This window comes from Solea senegalensis, linkage group LG16, assembly GCF_019176455.1.
Source record: "Solea senegalensis isolate Sse05_10M linkage group LG16, IFAPA_SoseM_1, whole genome shotgun sequence".
Classification (NCBI taxonomy): domain Eukaryota; kingdom Metazoa; phylum Chordata; class Actinopteri; order Pleuronectiformes; family Soleidae; genus Solea; species Solea senegalensis.
In genome coordinates, this window is record NC_058036.1 from 5,577,209 (window position 1) to 5,597,159 (window position 19,951).

At 41.4% G+C, this 19,951-nt stretch overlaps 1 protein-coding gene and 1 long non-coding RNA gene across 4 annotated transcripts; one reads left to right on the top strand and one right to left on the bottom strand.

Moving 5' to 3' along the window:
* Nucleotides 1–281: 281 nt before the first annotated feature.
* On the top strand, nt 282–15,829 carry LOC122783157. Of its 2 annotated transcripts, XR_006362003.1 has the most exons (4): nt 282–1,678; nt 1,905–2,077; nt 12,290–12,457; nt 13,518–15,829. It is a non-coding gene; the product is annotated as an uncharacterized LOC122783157 (long non-coding RNA). The 2 variants fall into 2 exon arrangements; XR_006362002.1 differs by lacking the exon at nt 13,518–15,829 and having other exon boundaries at nt 12,290–12,671.
* Nucleotides 15,112–19,938, bottom strand: otx2b (orthodenticle homeobox 2b). 2 transcript variants are annotated; one of them, XM_044047799.1, is made up of 4 exons: nt 19,541–19,938; nt 17,764–17,984; nt 17,237–17,388; nt 15,112–16,734 (listed from the first exon to the last, which is right to left on the bottom strand). In XM_044047799.1, the coding sequence occupies exons 2-4, from the start codon at nt 17,858–17,860 to the stop codon at nt 16,108–16,110; spliced, it is 876 nt and encodes a 291-aa protein (XP_043903734.1). In that variant the 5' UTR covers nt 17,861–17,984; nt 19,541–19,938; the 3' UTR covers nt 15,112–16,107. The 2 variants fall into 2 exon arrangements, with proteins under 2 accessions (XP_043903734.1, XP_043903733.1); XM_044047798.1 differs by lacking the exon at nt 19,541–19,938 and having other exon boundaries at nt 17,764–18,905.
* Nucleotides 19,939–19,951: the final 13 nt, after the last annotated feature.

The window sequence follows — 19,951 nt, forward strand, 5'->3', positions numbered from 1 at the left end:
TCTCTCTCTCACACGCTCCGTGTCTGAATGGAAGGCCTGCGGAGGAAGAGGGGGTAATTCATTTGCCTCCTTTCAACCAAGCGGTTTCAGTTCTGCATAATGCCGCTGCCACGTGGTGTGTAGCAGTTAATATGTATCATTTTCCGTGAGACGTAGACGTTGTTGTCATTTATAAGGAAAGCGCTTGTCATTCATAATTTGTTGACTAATTGAGGTCACGTCACACATACTTTTTTTATTGAGCATCCTGAGAACAATTAGAAGCGATAAAGGATCTGAACTGTGATCGTGCAGCCGTGGTGGTGTTGTGATAAAATCTGCCATGCTGTATATTTACAGTACATAATCCCGGGTGAAGTAGTTTTATATTCTTCCTCCCGACACCATCCATCCATTCATGCAGTGCGGCGTGTGTAAGCATTGATTCATATGTGATTGGTCACATAAGTCACAGTCTCGGGGGGGCATTTCATCACTGACAGACAAGCTAATCTAAAATCCCCCAATTTACAAATGAAAATCCCACCATCCAATTGAGCTAATAGAGGGACTTGAATGGGATAATAAGATGTGGTGTAATACTGTGTAAAAAGCCTGTAATGTTGTGTTGGTGTAAGAGCCTGTGTGACTGAATGTTTGACTGTTTGCAGTGATTACGGCGGCCTGCGGGCCTGGCGGCGGCTCTGTGGCTGGGACAGGGAGCTTCTCCCTGGGCAGGGAGATACGCCTGTCTCCCCCTTCCGCTGGAGCTACAGGGACCAGGATCATGTCAGTAGGGAGAGTCCTTCCTGTGAGCTCCCTCTCTCCCTCTGTCTTTCAATCTGTCTGTCTGTCTCTCTCTCTTGTTGCTCTGTGTCTGTACTATTGCAGTGCTTGCAGATGTGCACAAACAAGGGAGGATTAAAGCAAAACGAATCTAAACAGACAAACGGAATTAGAGTGATGGGTGTCGGTGGGCTGGTTCACAGTGATAAACATAATGATGCTCTGTGAGTGTGTGTGCAAGTGTGTGTGTGTGTGTGTTCCTGTGTCTGGGGGATTAACGATGGTTAGGTGTGTGGTGTGTATGGCTGGGTGACTGCTTCTGGGTGTCTTTGTGTGTTTGCCTATCTGTCTATGTTTTTGTAATTACGTGTGTGTATATTTACTCAGTTCCTACTTGTGTGTCTGATAAATGTGTTCTTCTATATTGCCTCTCAAAAACAAGTCTCTGTGCCCTCTGCATGCATGAAGGTATGTTTCTGTGTCCCCCCCCCGTTGTTTGGGGTCATACTTCTTTCTTTCACAGTGTCTGTTTGTGTTTGTTCACTGGTGCTGCCTAAGCCTGTTGTGGCTCCACTGCACATAAAATGTCCTCACCCGCTATTGACATACACCTAGGAAGATGAGAAAACGTTTGTGGAATATGAAGATGTCGCACACTAAGTTGGTTTTTCAGTCTGCAGTTTATGTGCAGATGTTGTGTTTTCTTGTGTGTGTGTGTGTTTGTGTGTTGAGGAGGTCAGGAGTGTGGTGGAGCCAGCAGGGGGGCAGTGATCAACAGTCTGGGGGCTCCCCTGCCGGGGGCTCTGGGATTACGGCTAAACCCTGGCCTGCCAGATGGACACAACGCGTCCTCAACATCACACACAAGCACCTTTTAGGACTTCGCTTGCCCAGTCCTCCTCTGTGGAAACGAGTTGAGTGGAACTGTGATGACACTCAGAAATCAATAATAATGTGATTTACATGTATTATATGTTTCCCAGGCATTATTCATCAAAATAAAAGCCTCATATTCTGTATTTAAAAAAAGAGAAAACAATCCCCGTGGTCTTATACATCATATGTCTAGGTTGGTAACTGTGGCATGTTTGTTCAGAGCAGTCATGTTAATGAATGCATCATCAATCATCTCTTCACAGGAGCGGTGGCAGGAGAAATGACTGAGATGAAGGAACTCTTCCAAGTGTCGGCTCGCGGACAATGTGGCCAGTCAGCAGGTTCCAGGGTTGTCGAAAAATGAAACTCGCAGGTTGTTTTGATGTGCTGTAATGGCAGAGCCACGGGCAACACTGACATGATGGAGTCTGTGCAGGTATGTGTGTGTGAGTGGGTATCAGCACTGCGTTGATTGCTTCCTACTTCGACTTCAGTCGCACACAACTGAAACGGTCTCACATGTCGTTCATGACTAGATAGAGTTGTTTTTTTCCCCTTTGTTTGTTTATGCATTCATTCATTCATTCATTCATTTATTCATTCATGCAGTGATTTGTGAAAGATATCAGTCTTCAGTCATCTGGTGTCTGTCATGTTATCACCCCCAGGGGATAAAACGAGGTCAAAATTTAGGTCAACCTTTATGAACCTGTTGTTCCCTGATACTGTTTTGTGTAGCTGGAGTATAATTATTATTATTTATTTTTTTAAATAGTACTTTTTAATGGTGCTGTGTGTAACTTTTGCTGATTTTTGTCGGCGTTATTATATTGCCTCTGTTTGGTGACCAGAAATAATGTAAGATTTTACAGTTAAACTGCTCAACAGTAAAAGCAGTATCATTCTCTCCTGAAACTTTTCATGTTCATCTTGTGTTTTCAGTCCTACTCCAACCTTGCGTTCGCAGTCGTCTCGCTTTACTTTCATCAGTTTTGATGTAGCCTTCTTCTGTCTTGACTTAAACCACCATGAAATCGGCTACACTGAGAAACACACAGAGAGAGTTAAATACAGCTGCCGTTGTGTTCAATTATTTGACAATTTGGGAATTTAGAAGTTGCACAGCACACTTACAAGTCCCACACCTTCACTAATTCAGTAGAAGGCAGTGTCAACCTGCCATAACTCGTAGTCATAGCCGGATCTATTATTCATGGATTCATGACTTAGGAAATGGTCTCTGTATTTTTAGAAAGCAGATTACATGAGACAAGTGTACAAACAAATAAAAGATTACAGGCTGTGAACATGTTTCAGTCTAATACCCTTTCAACAGGCAGCGTTTGACACAATGATTTTCTGTCCCCGAGCTAAATTTGGATTTCCCCGCTGATGTGAAGGCCTGCTGGCCAGCAACGTCTTCCACCAAGAGCACAACCTCTATAATGACAGCGTTCCACACGAATGGCCTTTCTCCTCTGTTAGGCTTTGGAGTTCAAGTGACAACGGGGTTTGTTTTTTTTTAAAAAAAAGAGGAGAAGAAAGACTTGCTGTTGTTCTTGAAAAGCTGTGTTTATCCAGGATTAGAGACACCAACATGTTAATAATTGTTTCTCTCAGAACTGCAAAGAAGCACTTTCCTGTAATCCCCTAATCAGGCATTACACCTCTGAGCAAAGCCACAACGCAGGCGCGTGGCGTGTGTGACGCAGCGTGCCCTCAATGTGTGATACACCCACGTCTTCCTCTATGCCACACCCACTTTATACAAAAGCACCTGCTCTTCTCATCTCCTTTTTAAAATCGACTTCTCAGCACACACACACACATCTTTCCACAAGATCAAGTAGTCTTTATTATCATTTTCAACCATAAATTCTACTTTTACAATTCACTGCATGTTAAAATAGTGTGTTAACAATTTAAAGTGAAGAAAAACAATGTTTTATTGAGAAAAAACACTGTAGTTGTATATGAACTGCAGATTTTTGCGCGTTAAAATTGAAACTTGAGCTCAAAACATATTTAAAATAACATTTGTTTTGAGCCGTCTTCATCACTGCCGCCATTGAGTTTGTTAATATTCATTTATTGACATGCCAGATGTAGAGGGAAGGGTTTAACATCTTACAAATTCAGATTTCCTTATATAATCTATGACCCATGAATATGGCCCTCTTTCAGATGTTTTTCTCAGATGAGTTGGAAAGTAATTTCTGCCCGCTGCATGCGGGACGAGATGAGGAGGGAGGGATGTATCACCTCTTGTTTACGCAGCCAAGGTCGCATATTTTGCTCGTGGTGGGTCAGCATGTCGGCTGTTGTCTGTAGTACAGTGGCACGGGGTCAGACGTAAGGTCACTGTACATGCTGAGATGATGACAGGTCTGAGGCTGGTGTTGATGAGCACTTCATCATCGCACAGTCCCGGGAATGTGGAGGGCACTTAATAGACTGCCAACATTATTGTTCCGCTTTCATGTTTATGAAAAATCTGCCACTGCAAATTTACAGTTGCCTTGTATTATTTCTAATTATAAACCCACACACAGCCTTTAAGGAACATTTAAGGTATTCAATCCTTAGCGTCTATACTTGGGATGCAATAATGTGTACGTGTTTGTTTGGAGCTGATTTTTGTGCCATTTGCTGAAGCTGAATATTTGTTTGTTTGTTCTTCCCGGGTCTCCCCCTCCCCCCCGTCTCCTCGCGGTGCCTGGTTGAAGAGTGCGATGAGGGGATGGTCAGGGATTAACCTGGGGAATTTAATTAGTAGGAGCTGTTGTCTCTGCCCTTAACATTTCATTCTCACCGGGCTGCCTGGTGATGCTAGAGCTGGACCAGTAATGACCAGCAGCTGGGGAGGGAGCGGGTCAGGGAGTGAGTATCTGGGGTGCACAGGAGGCAAGACAAGTGTTTGACACACAGATTAGTCCTATACCACTCTGGTGGAGGGTTCCTGGCTGAGAGGGGTAGAGGGTTGGAGCACTATGGGTGCTGTTTTTGCCCAAAATACATCCATACAGTGAGCACACAACTTTGGTTGGTACTCAGTTCTCTCACTTAACATTTTTAAGCATTATATTCATATATAAGAATCCAGAATTAGACAATAATGCAACATCAACGATGCCAGCTGGCGTTACAACCTTTGTGTTTATATTTGTTTTTTTAGTAAGAGTAGTCTGAATGATTTCTCATCATTTCTATCAAGTAATTGACATGATGCTACTTGTATTTTATGAATAATTTCTATTTATTTGCGTGTACAGTCTTGTTTGTGTAAGCAGCAGAAGTGGGTTGCTAGTGAGAGATTGAGGTAATCACTTCTCAATCCATAGCCACTGTTGCATTGTAATCCCAGTGCTAAACTCCCCATTAACCCATCTGGGACCCTACAACAGCCACCCAACCGCACTGCCCCCACCCCCCCACCTGCCCCTCTCTGCAAACACAGTGGAAGCATCTGTGGCTGTATGTTCGAAGTGGTGTCTGCCGTGTTGTCGCCCGCTTCTGGGGGCTGGTGGGGGTCATGTCCAGCAAATGGAAAAAAGCCTGCTGTAGGAATGTGGCCAAGTCCCACAGGAGCGACCTGTGCCTGTCCCTCTCCCAGCACTGACCCACTGGTCACTGGTGAATCCCCTTTTTGTATTCCACACACACGCCCGACTCTGGGGAGTGGTTCCAGAAGCCTCCTGGGGGACTTGTGATAATTTAAGTCAAACATTATGTCCCTGCTTGTTTGACACCCATTTAAAGCCTTTCAATCACATGTATTTGCCACAGTCCGTTGCCTAGCTGTGGCGTTCTCTCCATGTCACACCCTTGCAAAGACCTAATCAATTTTGTTTGATCGCGAGCTCCTTGTGTCAAAACGATTGGTTTTCATCCGACTCACATTGGTGGACTCGTACATCGGAATAAGTCGGTTGACCTTTTTGATTTTCTGAGAAGATACATCTTTATAAGGGTCACCGGGAGGACCTTTGTTGCATGTTCTCCTCATGTGCATGTGTTTCCTCTCCGGATGTGACAGTGCAAAAACATGCACATTTCAAGATTGGGTTAATTAGACGCTGGATTGACAATGGATGTGAATTTAAGAGTTTATGGTTGTTTGTCTCTGTCTCGAGACTGGCGACCTGCCCGGGGTGGACCCTCCCTTTCGCCCTATGACAGCTGGGATTGGCTCCAGCTCCTCTGCGACTCTCATATGGAGGATAAAGCGGTTGAAGATGGATGGATGGATGGATGGATGGGTACTTTATTTATAAAAGTTGGTTTGTGGACATTATCCCCCCCCCTTCCCCCACCATGCCCCTCCGTCCCTTCTTCCCAGCATTCCCCTCCCTCTCCGGGAGCTGCCAGTGTCAATGCGCCACTAATTAAGGACTCTTAAAGAGAGCTATGGAGCAGACTCATTAATGAACTGTAGCATCCTTACTGTCCATGAGGGGAGAGAAGAGGGGAGGGAGGGAGGAGATGATTCAATCTGAGGGTCTGCTACTCTCGTGACTCGTTCAGTTGGAGTCCAGAAGGTCAGGAAAAACCTACTGACATGAAAATCATCATATTTTAAGTATTAAGTCTATTAACTTGACGTGTCAAAAAGAGTATTTATAATATTTATATCATTGGTTAACTTCTTCACCGTTATTGTGCATATTTTGCTTGTAGGTTGATCCGCTTTGCCACATAACCCATGCCATAGGACAAAAAATATTATAATAACAACAACAAAAAGAAACGCCCCCAACTGTCCCCGTCACCGCCATTTGTTTATTCCATTTTCATGGAAATGTAAAACAAAACAAAACAAATGGCTGTGTTTGTCTTGGTGAAAGTAGGCCAAACAACTGCTGACAAACAAGAGGGGGAGTTGTAGGTCAGGGCGCCACAAGCCATGTGTAACCATGCCTGTCGAGAGAGCATGACACGCTGCAGTAAGCCTCAATAGACACAATAACATACAAACACCCACTGCCAGAATGATGTAACATTGTCTAGACTAAACAAACCACACCAATGCATTAATCATTAGTTGTTGTTGTTGTTTTTTTAGGAGTGGATCAAATAAAACTTAAACATTAAAACGCTATAATTAAAGGTTTAGCTTTCTTTTGTGCACTCGTGTTCCATTTTATATTTAGATTTATCAAATAACATCTTATTAGATTTAGAGTAGAGATTTCCACACCAAATATAAATGATGTCGTCAAATAAGACTAATTGTGCTCGTGTTCGTGGCGATGTTCTCCTGCAAAATGTGAATTGACAGCAGGAATTAATTAGAACTGCTTCTATAGAATCATTGATCTTTACAACAGACGAAAGAAAGAATTTGATGAGGGTAACAGGGTTGTTGGGGACCCCCCGCCTATCCGTCCTTGTCCTCGGTCACAGTTTGAATTGTGTGTTATGTCACTTAATTTTCCACGTTGACCCTCAGGTCAAGAACCACACATCGTAGACGGGCTTGACTTGACCTGACCTTGGTAACCTCGATGACTTGACCCCGATGCCCTCAACCTGCTGTGTCGCTGTGTTTCTCTCCACTGGAGTTCATAAATCACGCAGCAGCCGCACAGTCGCAGCTGGGCCCCCCCGAGAGTCTGGTGAGAGCAGCTAATCATCGCGTCGGTGGACCGATCAATATTATTGATCTGTGAAGCGATACGTAAGAGCAAAGGCTGAGATGACACGCAATCTAATCAGGTTATCTTTTTTTATTCCTGGCCCCTGAAAGGGACAAACTTTATCTTTTCCAGGTCTGGAGGGATTTATGTGGGTGTTGTGATCTTAATTAAACCTTTTCAATGGGCTGTTGTTCAATATGTGGCGTCATGCAATCCTTAAATCTCTATAAAGCAGCATTTTTCGTAAACAGACATTATAAAATAAGAGCATGTGAAGTTCAGTTAGCAGCAGGAGTTGACCTGTTAATGGTTAGGGCATGAATTATTCAAGTTTAGACCTCATTTAATTATAATGGATGCAATTGTTTGTTGTCCCCCCCCCAAAAAAACACACACACACACCTCTCTCTCGCTCACTCTCTCGCTTGTCATTTTCTTTGTTTCCTCCATTATATCTCAGGTTAGTCGCACGCACACACACACACAACAGATGCCCCCTGACGCTCACTCTCGTGTTTAGTGGGCACGTGATCGGCGACCGCAGGCCTGCCAGCCTCGTGGCATTGTGTTCCCCTTGGGCAGGCAGCCGGCCTCTCTAAATACCCTTTTGTCTTGGGTGGGATAACAAAGCACTGGCCAAGCCACTGGTGTGGCACGCGCACAGCCACTCATCCCCCTGTTCTGTGACCCAAACAGGTGGATATGAGGGGAAGGGCTGGTAGTGGTGGCTGTATGAAGGGGTTTTATTGGGGGGGTGGGGCGGCGGTGGTGGCGGCGGTGGTGGCGGCTGCATCTGTCCCCATACCCAACGACTCCCTGGGTCAGCCACTGCTCCATATGCTCCCAGGGGAGAGGGAGACACGCATGCAAACACAGACTAACAGGTGGAGGGAGGAAAAGGGGGGATTAAGAGAAGTAAAACTGATCAGGAAATATGGACGATGGGGGGATTTTGAAACTGTCAAATTAGCTGTATAAGAAGGGAGATATATTTGACTATCCTCGGATGATTTCAAAGGAGACTCCTTAAACCTTTAAGCCAAATAAAATGTTTGATGATCAGTAGGAGCACTCTTTATTTTATTTTTTTGTATCTGCCTATATTATAGTTTTCAGGCTCTGGAGAATCATATGTGAGTGTTTGCTTTTAAACTGGAAACTCATCTGTGCTGTACAATGTGCAGCTCATTTTAATGGCCATTGTCTCTTTGCGTTTGTGTTCCATCTATAATAATATAAATGAATAATTTATGTATTTCATAGTAGTTTAAGTTCATGGTTGATTATGATTTGCTGATTAGTCTTTTGCTTATTTAACTGCATTTAAAAGTGTCAGGTTAGGTCCTAATTGTTATTGAATTCATATTTGCACTATATTTGTTGTGCTCAAGCGTTGGTATTTCATTTAAAATGTCCCGATTTGTTTCTTATGGGGTAGAAAAAATGAGCACCTGTAGCTTTAAGGGGTCTTTTATGGGGTCTATTGCTGGAGAGGAAGTTCATTAGTGGATACATATTGTGATTTCTTTTGTCGAATAAATCTAAAAACACTTTTTTTTGTTGTCAGCCATAAACTCCAGACTTTTTATTGGAAAACCTACAATCATTTTTTTTTTTTAACTTTTTTATTTTTTTTTTTACAGCCATCAGCAGATATTTTCTATTATATACATTATATTATCTTTTTTCTCCCCCTATACTATAGTGACCGTACCATATCATTTACTTTATTGGAATTCATCCACAAAATACAGAAAACATGTATGGAATGTATTTAAAATAAAATGCAGGTCAATTATTTATGTGGCCTATAACCTTACATATGACCCTGGCTCTCTTAAACATGGTGTCGTTGCTGCTTGGCCTGCATGGGTTTACCAGTGCCAGACATGTTTGCCCCTGGCGGCTGAGAGATGTATGATGTGAAGAATGTGCAGGGTGTGAATGGCAAAACTGTAGTTGTGAGTGATCATCAAGACGAGAAGAATGCTACATAAATACACATGTTGTAATAATAATAATCTCAGACCAACTTCCTGTCACATCATCCCAGTCCAAATGCCAAAGATCACAGAATTTGACAGACATAAAACAACAAAGCACAGTACATTTACACATACACAATATAGCAACCATTTCCTTTTATTTATATATAATATAATAATAATAATTCACGTGAGTGGACACTTCTACAGTATTGCTGCTATTGTAATCCGAGTTTCTGTGCTGTTCTGTGGATGTGCTGATTTCAGAAGTTAGTGTATTTTTGGACGCCTGTCGTCGTTGTAGTCGAGGCACGTTGATGTGACGGCACACACTCGCAGGCTTAGTTTTTTTTTTTTGTGCGACGACACCCCGAAACAGTTCATTGATGTATAACACTGAGTGAAATATTGAAATAAGCAAAGAGGATATTTGTCTAATGAACTGCTGTCCGTCTTTGGTTAGGTGGTGATGGTGGTGGTGGTGTCTCCACGCTCTTATCTGTTGGATGCAGATAAAAACAGTTCTTGGTTCTCTCTCCCTCGGCCTGCTGTCTCACTGGAGAACAGTGTTTACCGGAGATTAAGAGATACGAGTGTTTGTTGGAAAGGTGTAAATCATCAGTGAGGCTCATCATGTTCACCTGTCATGATTGCTTTAATGGCAGGTCTCTGCGGCCTCTCTTCGGAGGAGACAAGTGTGTCGTTCACAGCCGTAACGACTGTGGAGGTTTAACAGCAACAGTCCAACAAATGTCAGTGTTATTATGTTGCCGGTGAAGGTAATTCACTCCTGTACAGAAGGCTTGTGTTTTATGAATTAATTAATTTGCACTGCTGAATTCATGGGGCTGGGGATTAATGTGAAATTAGCACATAATACTGTTGCTTTACTTTTTTCCTCTTTTGATATATACTGTGTTTTTTTTTGATATACTGTGTAGCCTGTGGTGAGAATGCTGGGTGAAAATGGAGAGAAATTGGCTCCATTCACCATGAAGTCATTAAATTTGTAAGCTATTTGTGATCAAAAGGTGTCTCTTTTTTCAGGCCCTTAACTATGGAGTTTGATCACGGCTTATGTGGAATGTCAAATGTCAGGGTTTCTCGCCGTTTCCCCGATTTCAGTTGAAAGTGCAGCATGAAGTCATGACAGGAGAATCAAAAACCTGTGATGTAAAACGTTGTTATTATATACTGCATTGTTTCTGCCTCGCATTCATGCACTCTGCTTTGTCTCCACTGGATTTCAGATGGATGCTACAGCCATCTCTTTCGGTTTTGTATTTTTATATGCAGAAATAACATCTTTTCTATTCTTTCTCCCCTCAAATCAACATCACAAAATGAATATTTTATTACTAAAAAAAACATTACTATACCTATTTAAACCAGTGATCACACCAGCAGAAATTTCTGGCTCAAAAAGACCCAACAGAAACAATGAAATCTGAAAGCAGAACGTGGCTCCGTTTAACACCGAGGTGTCGACTTTTGTTATCGTGGAGGTTGTGGAGAATTAGAGCAGCGGGCATTGTGTGTCTCGGTTATCGGTGAGAAACAGATTATTCTATATTTGTATTTATGAGAAATAGAATTGTCTCAGGGACCCCAGTGTTTTAGTGTGTTTCCCTCAGTTCAGATACCTTACACTATAATTATAATAACATAACATCGAGGATGTGTGTGTGTGTGTCTTTAATTATTATAAGGTGTTTTTTGGACGCCTGGCTGCTGTAAAATTCCTTGTCTCATACAGAGATTCTGAAACATCTGCTTCGTGTGCCAAAATGTCACCAACGCATTTTAGGATTTTACCTGAAATGTTGTGTTTTTATTTCAGCTTTTCATTACCGTGGACGACATTTAGGTGAGCTTTAACTAACTAGGCATTAACTTGACCCAAGAGCAGAGCAATAATGTATTTTTGAACATATGCTCAGATCTAAGCTTCTTATGGGTTTTAGTTTTTTTTTTTTTTTTCCTCCCTGCTGCCCTTCTGAATAGCTTAACAAAAATATGCTTCAGTAATGGATGGTTGTATCCTCATCCTCTGCCCTCCTCCTCCTCCCACCTACTGTAACTTGAAATAGGCCATCAAGTGGCTAATGAACTGATAAGCTCTCTGTGTCCTCTGGGGCTTATGGACATCATAAGCCAAATGTTTAGGCATATTTGGAGACTTTTTTTTTTAAAAGAGCACTTACTGTGTTTGGACAAAAGACAAAAGAAAAGAAAAATCACAACTTTAGCCTCAGTATGGGACTGTCCTTCATGTTGTCCACTCATGGGACAGATGTTCCAAATGACTGCAGGACCTGGATGTCCAGTCATTCAGGCCGCTTCATATCATTTATCAGCTGTGGATCTGATGTAAATCCATGGATTTGTGCAGCCCGTAATAGAAATTAAAATAACATGCTTTTTATTGCGCTTACTTCAAATCTCTTTAGATTTCGTAAAAAAATAAAATAAATAAAAAAAATAAAAACATCTAAATCTGTTATTATGTGCTGTACACAACCCTTTTAATTTAATCTCTGACAAGATTATGAAATTCATTGATGATGTCACAAACTTAAATAATTTCAGTCAGAAAAATGTTAACTAAGCCTGATTAAGCACTTTCAAGGGAATACTGTGGGATTATCTTGAAAAAAGAGAACACACTATTTATTTGTGTATGTTTCCCTGTTTCCTACATTTTCCCCCCTCATCACCCCTCATGTTATTGCTTTTATTGTCATTATTGTAAAGCAATATGATGCATATACTATTATCTATTTTATTTTTTATCCAAACGACAGAATTAATAATACACTGATTCCTATTACTTTTTTTTTGCAGTTTTTCTGCTCTGTTTAGGCTGGATTGCTACATGGAAATCAACGAGATATTCATATTCTCATAATCCTAATGGGCTCTTTATTGTTTTATTTATAAGAATTCGTGGTTAAACCTGATCTAATATAAATAATATTTAAATATGATCAGGCCACATGTTGTATTCACTTATGTTTCCTCTTGCAGCCTCAAACCAGCACCTTTTCACCAGAACCGGGGACAGAGACCAGAGCCGGGGACAGAGGCGCTGGGCAGCGCCCGCTGCTCGACAACAACACGCAGGAGGGATTAATGCCGCGTCTGTTGGTCCCATATGCTCCTCGGCGCTGCTCTGCTCTTGATTAAAAACTCATTGTATGTATGAAGTATGTCGTGGAGACCGGATTGTCTAATCCTCCTCGTGACTTGTGCACTTTGAAAACACGAGGTTACAATAACAAGCGGGACGAGGCCATTGTGTCCGTGCGCACTGGTTTAGAGCAGGAGTCTCACACTCAGTCACGTGGAAAACTAATAGTTTATGATGATATTCGACATGATTTCAAAATAAAAGGGTTTGTATTTGATATGGAACGATAAATACTTCATATTATAAACGTATTTATGATGCAAAAATGAATACAGTAATGAGAATCATGCAGGAATAACTTGGTATTTAGTGGTGGGCCGCATGTGGAGCGCGAGTTTGAGACCTCTTGATTAGAGCATTATCGATGAGGAAGGTGACAAATAGGACTGTAGCAATTAATCGATGAAGTAATTATGACTAAGGAGCAAAGAAAAATGTTATTTTCCCCGACTGTTCTATTCTATTCTATTCCGTGAGTATAAATTCACCACCCGAACAAGTTTGATGATCAATCCACTTGTAATCGACAGCAAAATTAATTCAACTATTTTTTTTTTGGAGTAATTGGTCAGTTTGAGTGCTTTTTCCTTTTAATTGAAGCTTTTTCTATGTTTGTTTTTCCAACTTAAATCAAATGTGAATATGTTCTATAATAGTTTCTTTGCTGCTCTGTGACAGAGAAAGCAAATACTGATTATCTTTAGGCAAAACAGTAGCAAAATGATTTTGACCAAACAACGTATATTAGTTCATCAATAAGAAATTATGGATGATGGGAAAATTCCTTATAGTTGCAGGCCTGAACTGACAGGTTTTGCACATCTGTATATTATTTTACTATTTACCTGTAGGTGTTAGTGTTTTACTGTAGTGTTTTTTTAAAGAATAACTAATTTTTGTCCAAATCGACTGAAATTATCCAGATGAAGACGATAAGATAGTAAAAGAAAAAGATGTTTGTCCCAGTTTTGTCTCAACTTCAAACTTTAGAGGTGAATCCTGATCTATTTGTCTCTCATTATAAATAAGAATGTTTTTTGTTCTGTTTTTTTTTTTTTGCTTCAGCTGAAAGTGACCCTGCAGTGTGACACACTCCCCCCCATAACTACAGTCTGGATGGAGGACACTGGAAGAGGAGACACGCAGCTCATGAATATTCACGCTCTTTGTCCCACAAGTCCAGTCCCCGTCATTGTTCATGCTCACGTGAGTGTTGATAAACTGACCGTTGCGTTTCGCCACAATGGTCATCGATGAATTTAATATATATATATATATATATATATATATATATATATGAATAAAAGTGGATGAGTCAAAAGAGCATATAAAGAAACAAACAACTATTTATTCTTCTCTATTGACTAAGTCAGGGTCTATATTGAAAAATATTACAGTGGCACACGCGCGCGCGCACACCTGTTTGCGCGAGCAGGCAATGGAATCAAAGCCACTCTACTTCTCTTGAACGCTTCGATTATTCCAAGCAACGCTTTTAATTAGTGCGCTCCTTTAGCGGAGGCTGCAATGTAAGAGAGATTATTGGCAAATGTCAAGGATGCTAATTGAATGTTGGACTTCTAACAATTAGGCCACTGTGGAGACATGTCGCCTCATTACAGGGTCCAGGGCCGCGCTGACGTCACGTCGACCGTTTTAATATAGTAAATAAATACATAAATCGATCAAAACACAACCCTAGTAATATGCCGATGTGAAAAGTAAAAGGAGAGAATGCAAATGATCCACTTCTTATAAGTGAGCGCGTGTTTTAAAGGCATCTCTTCGCCTCACTACACAAATAATGTCACATGGACACTATGGGGTTCAGTTTCGAATTTAATGTTGCAAGGCCCCCCCCCCCACAATCTTTCTCTTTTCTTTCAGAAAACACGCAGTAAACATCAAATCAATGAAAAGTGGTGCCTGATTTGTTTCCCTCCTGTTGAATTAACTGACATGACAGATAGAGTTATAATCTTTTAAAACAGTTCACATTTGAACCAAACGTGTTTTATTGTTTGGGGGCCGAATATCGTGATGTGATTAAAGGCTTGATATTAAAGCGCACATGTGGGGATCAGACTTGTTAAAGCCCGTGTGGTTGGCTTTGAAAGGAGACCGCTGCTGCCCCAGAGGGGGGAAGAAAAAAAAAACCCACCCCGCCGCTAAAATATTGGGATTAACATCTCTTGGAGGCCGGGATTAAAACACAAAGCGCCCTCTTTGTTGAAACAACAACCGGAAACTAAGGAGAAAAAAAACACAATTAATTCTAGAATCAGTAAAAAATGTGATCCTACATGTAAAGATGTTTTATTTTTTATTGTATTTTAGAACTAATTTTGTTTTGTTTTAAGTTAAAACACGGTTTATTTCATCTTCACTGAAATTCATAGAAGCACGAGGAGACATTGCCAATATAGGCTATAGTATAATCTTATTGTACTGTTTTTTTTTCTTCAGTTAAAATACCCATACATAACTGGGTCACCCAGTGTTTCTGTTTTCCACAGTCAAATCCTAGATGGTGGAAATAAAAAATAAATAAGTCGAAATTTTCCCTGAACCCCAAACAAATCAAATAATAAAAAAGAAACCGTCTCTCTGTCCCTCGCGCACACACACGTACACACACACACACACACTGATGAAAGAGTATAATCTCACTGCAGGACCTTTATTCGTGTCTTTTCAGCGGTGAGGTCACACCATCTTTGGGGCCACAATCACCGTGTACTGAGATAAATGGAGGGAGGGGGAGGAAAAAAAAGCGGAGCTCTCGGCAGCAGCAGAGAGTCTTTTCCAGTGTATGGCTAAACCTTGATCATCATCATCATCATCATCATCATTATTAATATTATCATTGTTACTTCAGAAGTCTCGTGTCTCTCTTTGTGGTGGAACCATGGGCGTCTTTTAAAGTCACAGCAGAGACGAGAGAGTGTGGCGCGAGGGGGAGGCTCACAAATTGCATACAATACAACAGATCACAGTTTCCAAGTCTAGCACAGATAAAAAAAAACAAAAAAAAACACATATGTACCATTTATATAAGACACACACTGATTGTCTCTTAGAAACTACATATTGATTCCTTATAAACACTTTTTTTTCTTAAATAAAGTAGTGCATCCATGTCCACGCACCATCCTCGCGCATGTGTCCGTGCCAGCAGGTCGGCAAAAGCTGCATGAGTAAGAAGAAGAAGAAGAAGAAGAAGCAGAGAAGGGTTTCTGTTCATGAGCTCGAGTTCAATTCGTGGATAAACATTAGGTTCCGTGGCTCTTGTGGTGTTTTTTTTTTTCTTTTGTCTCGGGAGTTCACTCTGCGTTTTCATCAACAGGTGTTTTTACGCACAGAGGCGCGCGCTGTCACGCATGGATGAGGGGCTACAACCTGTGAATGAACGGGGGAAACAAATCTCTTTGCCAGTCCTAAAATAAATTAAACCTCTCCTTTTCATAGAGGACCAAAGACCATCATGCCAGAAATATGTGGAGGCCCCTGAGGGCCCACAGCCTCGTCGAGCCCGGCTCACATTTCAACCAGTCTGGTGCGTTCTTCTTATTATTGAGGGGTGGCGTTTGCAGCGCTGTGCCTGATGTGTGTGGTCGTCACTGTTTGTGCACTTGTGTGTGTCTGATTGCTCTGTTCACAGGACCTGGAATTTCCACGAGGAAGTTTGATCCTTATAATCCAAGCAATCTGCGTTGAAGTTCAGCTTCCACGACGCGGCTTGGTCCTTATAATCCAGGCAGTCCGCTGTGGAGTTGAAGCCCAGGCCGGACGTCCCGTAGCCCTGCGTGGGGAGGGACGCCGGGGTCTGGTTCAGGTGGCTCGTGACCGCGTTCGTGCTCATCGGGCTGAGTGTCGAGCCCGGGCCTGACAGCTGGTGGTGCATGGGAGTGAGGTAAGAGCTGCAATCCATGCCGCCGAAGTAGGACGTGGAGCCGGCGTAGCTCTGGCTGTAGCCCGAGGCCTGGGTGTAAGTCATGGGGTAAGACCTCTGCATGCACGAGGAGGAGGAGGTAGACAGCGGGTCCGAGAGCGGAGAGATGGACGCCGGGCTCCAGATGGACACCGGGGCGGTGCTGGTGGGGATGGCGGGGACTGTGGTGGTGCTGGTGGGGGGCGTGAACTGTCCGCTGGCCCCGCTCTCTGAGCTCACTTCTCTGGTGGGGGAACTTTTCTTCTTGGCAGGTCGCACCTTGTTCTGGCCTCCGTTCTGCTGCTGCTGCTGCTGCTGGCGACACTTTGCCCGCCGGTTCTTAAACCAGACCTGCAAAGAGAACAAACACATCATGTCTTTAACAAAAAATCCAATCAATAAAATCAGACTCGAGGTTAATTACAACCACTTCTATTCCCCGCATATTGAGCAAACTTTTTAAGTTGTAATTTAATGTTTAACATTTTAAACGGCTTAGTAATTGAATTCGTGTTCCACACATTTTCTTAAATTCATTTATAGTTATTTTTTTGATACATTTGGACTGATCCGTCTCATTTAATTGCCCGGATCTTCAAAAAACTCAAATGTTTCCCCACTGGCAAAAGGTTTCCACTTGATTTGAGGAAAACAAAATACAAAGCTTTAGTCACGGTTAAGATGAGCTCCTTCTTTTCTTTTCTTTTTCTTATTTTTTGCTGCAGCACAAAAGGAAAATAGACTTAAAAGAAAAAGTTTCATTCGAGTTCTTGTTCCATATTTTTCTATTGGCTCATTAATTTAATCAAAACCCAAACTTTGATTTGATGATATTAAGACAGATGTATCTCACCTGGACTCGGGACTCAGGTAGATTGATTTTCAGCGCCACCTCCTCGCGCATGAATATGTCCGGATATCGAGTTTTGGCGAACAACGCCTCCAAAACGTCGAGCTGTGCGCGCGTAAAAGTAGTCCTTTCTCGCCTCTGCTTCCGCGGCGTCGCTGTAAGAAAGAGCACAAATGTAAATAAAATAATAATAATAATAATAATAAAGTAATAAATGAACGATTTCACTCATCAGTCCTTAAAGAAACGAGTAAAAAGAATAAAACACATCAATGTTTGTTTTTTCAAATCAGCAAATTGCAGCACTTTTTGGTCTAATGGAGCAAAAAAAAAGATAACATTTAATTTATAACTTGCTTGATTAAATTGACCAATTAACATATTAATAATTTAATATTGTATTTTATTTTTTTAAATGATGAATATGATTTCAAATTAATGAATTGGCTCGTGGTCGTTGATCTTTTTGCCTCGAGCCATTACCACTGAGCCATCACTGCTCATGTATTATTAAGAGGTTTTGAACCCACCTGGATAACCCACGGATGGATGCAGGAGGTCCATGCCGGAAGTGGTTAAGCTGAGGCCGTTGACTGTGTAAGGTGGTTGCTTTAAATACGACATCATGCTAATGTTTGTCTGAGGGCTGAAGTTGGAGAAAATCTTGAAAACTGATGGAGCTCCCGAGGGTGAACTGGGTTTTTCTTCCTGTCCCTGGTCCGCCGCGCGCACCGTGTTAACACCGGGACACCTGTTCCACGAGTGGACAAGAGAAAGCAAGAAGGTGACTTGGATGAAAACGCACCAGTTACCAGTCAGTTTATCCAGAAACGCACGGCGCTCCACCGAAAACGGCCCCTGCTTCATCTCCAGCTGTCCTCGCCCCCTCCCCTCAAAACAACACACACTCTAAGTCAATTTAAAGTTCGATTTAAATCGCACAAATTAGTGCGAAGTAAATCACTTAGTTTCTGTTTCTTTAGGCTCCACTTTTCCCCTCAAAAAGTGGAGGCTTGAGCTATAAATTAAAAGCAGTTGAATTGAACTCGGCTCTTTAATTCACATAAATAATCATTACAGGCCTAATAAATAATAATAATTAAAAAAATCATGAATTAATAATAGAAATAGATCATCTTTTTCAAAAGCAATATTTACTCAGTCACTTATATATTCTTTATGTTTATCACTCCTTCCTCCACTCAACCATTCTCCTTTGGACACGCGATTTAATTGCAATATTATTTTTTAAAATTCAGTTCATAAACGAGCTCTGTAAACGTGTGATCGCTGTCATTCAGCTTCACTGACACTCACTCGTTATCCCCACTGTGCGTTCTGATTAGTTGCACTTTTTTCCCCCCAAACATCCAACGGTTTTAACCCCCTCATCCCAATCTGTCACACTTAAAACACACACACACACACACGCTCAATAATTGAAGCAATAATAATAAGTCCGAGAGCTGATGATAATAAATGTTATTTTTGCCTGTTGATGAATTAACGACATAATTACAACTGTAGTGCATCACCCAATTGTCTCTTAAATATTCCCGACTGCACCTTTACGGGCAATGTTCATGTGAATTTACTGAAATTAATTTAAAGTTGTAAACTAAACTTGTAACTTTATTTTTAAGGATAATTAATGGCATTATTAGTATTTTTGAAATACTGGTAAATCTCTCTATATTATTATTAATAATAAATATGACAGATTTCTTTATTGTCCTGTAAGTTTTTACTATCTGAAAACAGAAGTTAAAAACAAGGCCCTTGGGTCGTAAAAGGCCAAAGTCTTTCTTAATTCTTTCCACTGGTTTTTAACAGCGTGGATAAATGTGTTTTTATTTTTAAAGAAAAAAAGAACAGAAAGAAAGACAGAAGCTTCTCTGACTTGGAGACATGAACTCTGTGTTCTCCTCGGCTGCCAAACCGGCGTCACACTCAGGGAATATGAAAATATGAATTCCACAATTATGAAAATCCTATCATTTTGATATAAATCCAGATTAAATCTGTAAGATTCAGTCTTTGCCTGCAGCAGCAGTAGCAGCACCAGATTCTCTTTCAATGTGCCTCCATCGCTCTGGATAATTATCATTATACTCCATACGTGCTTGTTTTATTTTATTCTTTCAAACATAATGAAACGAAATGATGAGGAATTTTATGCTAAACGTTTCCCTTCACTATTTTAATCACAAACATCACATTTTTTATGTGACTTAAATAGGCCTTAGTAACAGCACTAGTACTAATTATGATGATAATAATAATACTTGATAAATGAATGAAACTTACCCTAGTATCGCTTGGTGTCAAGTTCTTTGTCTACTTGATTCCCTTCAGGAGAAAATAATAAAAAAAAGTCGGTGCGGATCAGCGACGTCCTGGTGAAGGATTTAAAGAAAAAAAAAACACAAACAAGACCTGGCACCAAAACCCCAAAACAGTCAGAGTTTCAAGGAGCAGGATTTTTTCTCTTACAGGCACAACATTTAAAGACTGAGCGCCTGCATCAGCTGTAGAAGCGGTGCAAGAGGAGATGAAGAAGAAGGAGAAAGAGGAGGAGGAGGAGGAAGCTGCTGCATGGACGCCTTTAGGATTTGTTGGTGTGTTGTGAGTGAAGTGGTTTGAGTTGGATTTTGTACAAACTGTCAGCCAATAGGAGCCGCAGGACTGAGCTGAGGTCTGTCTCTCATACTGGTGGGG

Coding starts and splice junctions, on each gene's coding strand:
- otx2b (XM_044047798.1), bottom strand. CDS start 18,100: ATGAAGCAGGGGCCGTTTTCGGTGGAGCGCCGTGCGTTTCTGGATAAA. Junction 17,389..17,763: donor TCCATCCGTGGGTTATCCAG/GTGGGTTCAAAA, acceptor TCTTTCTTACAG/CGACGCCGCGGAAGCAGAGG. Junction 16,735..17,236: donor TACCTGAGTCCCGAGTCCAG/GTGAGATACATC, acceptor TTCTCTTTGCAG/GTCTGGTTTAAGAACCGGCG.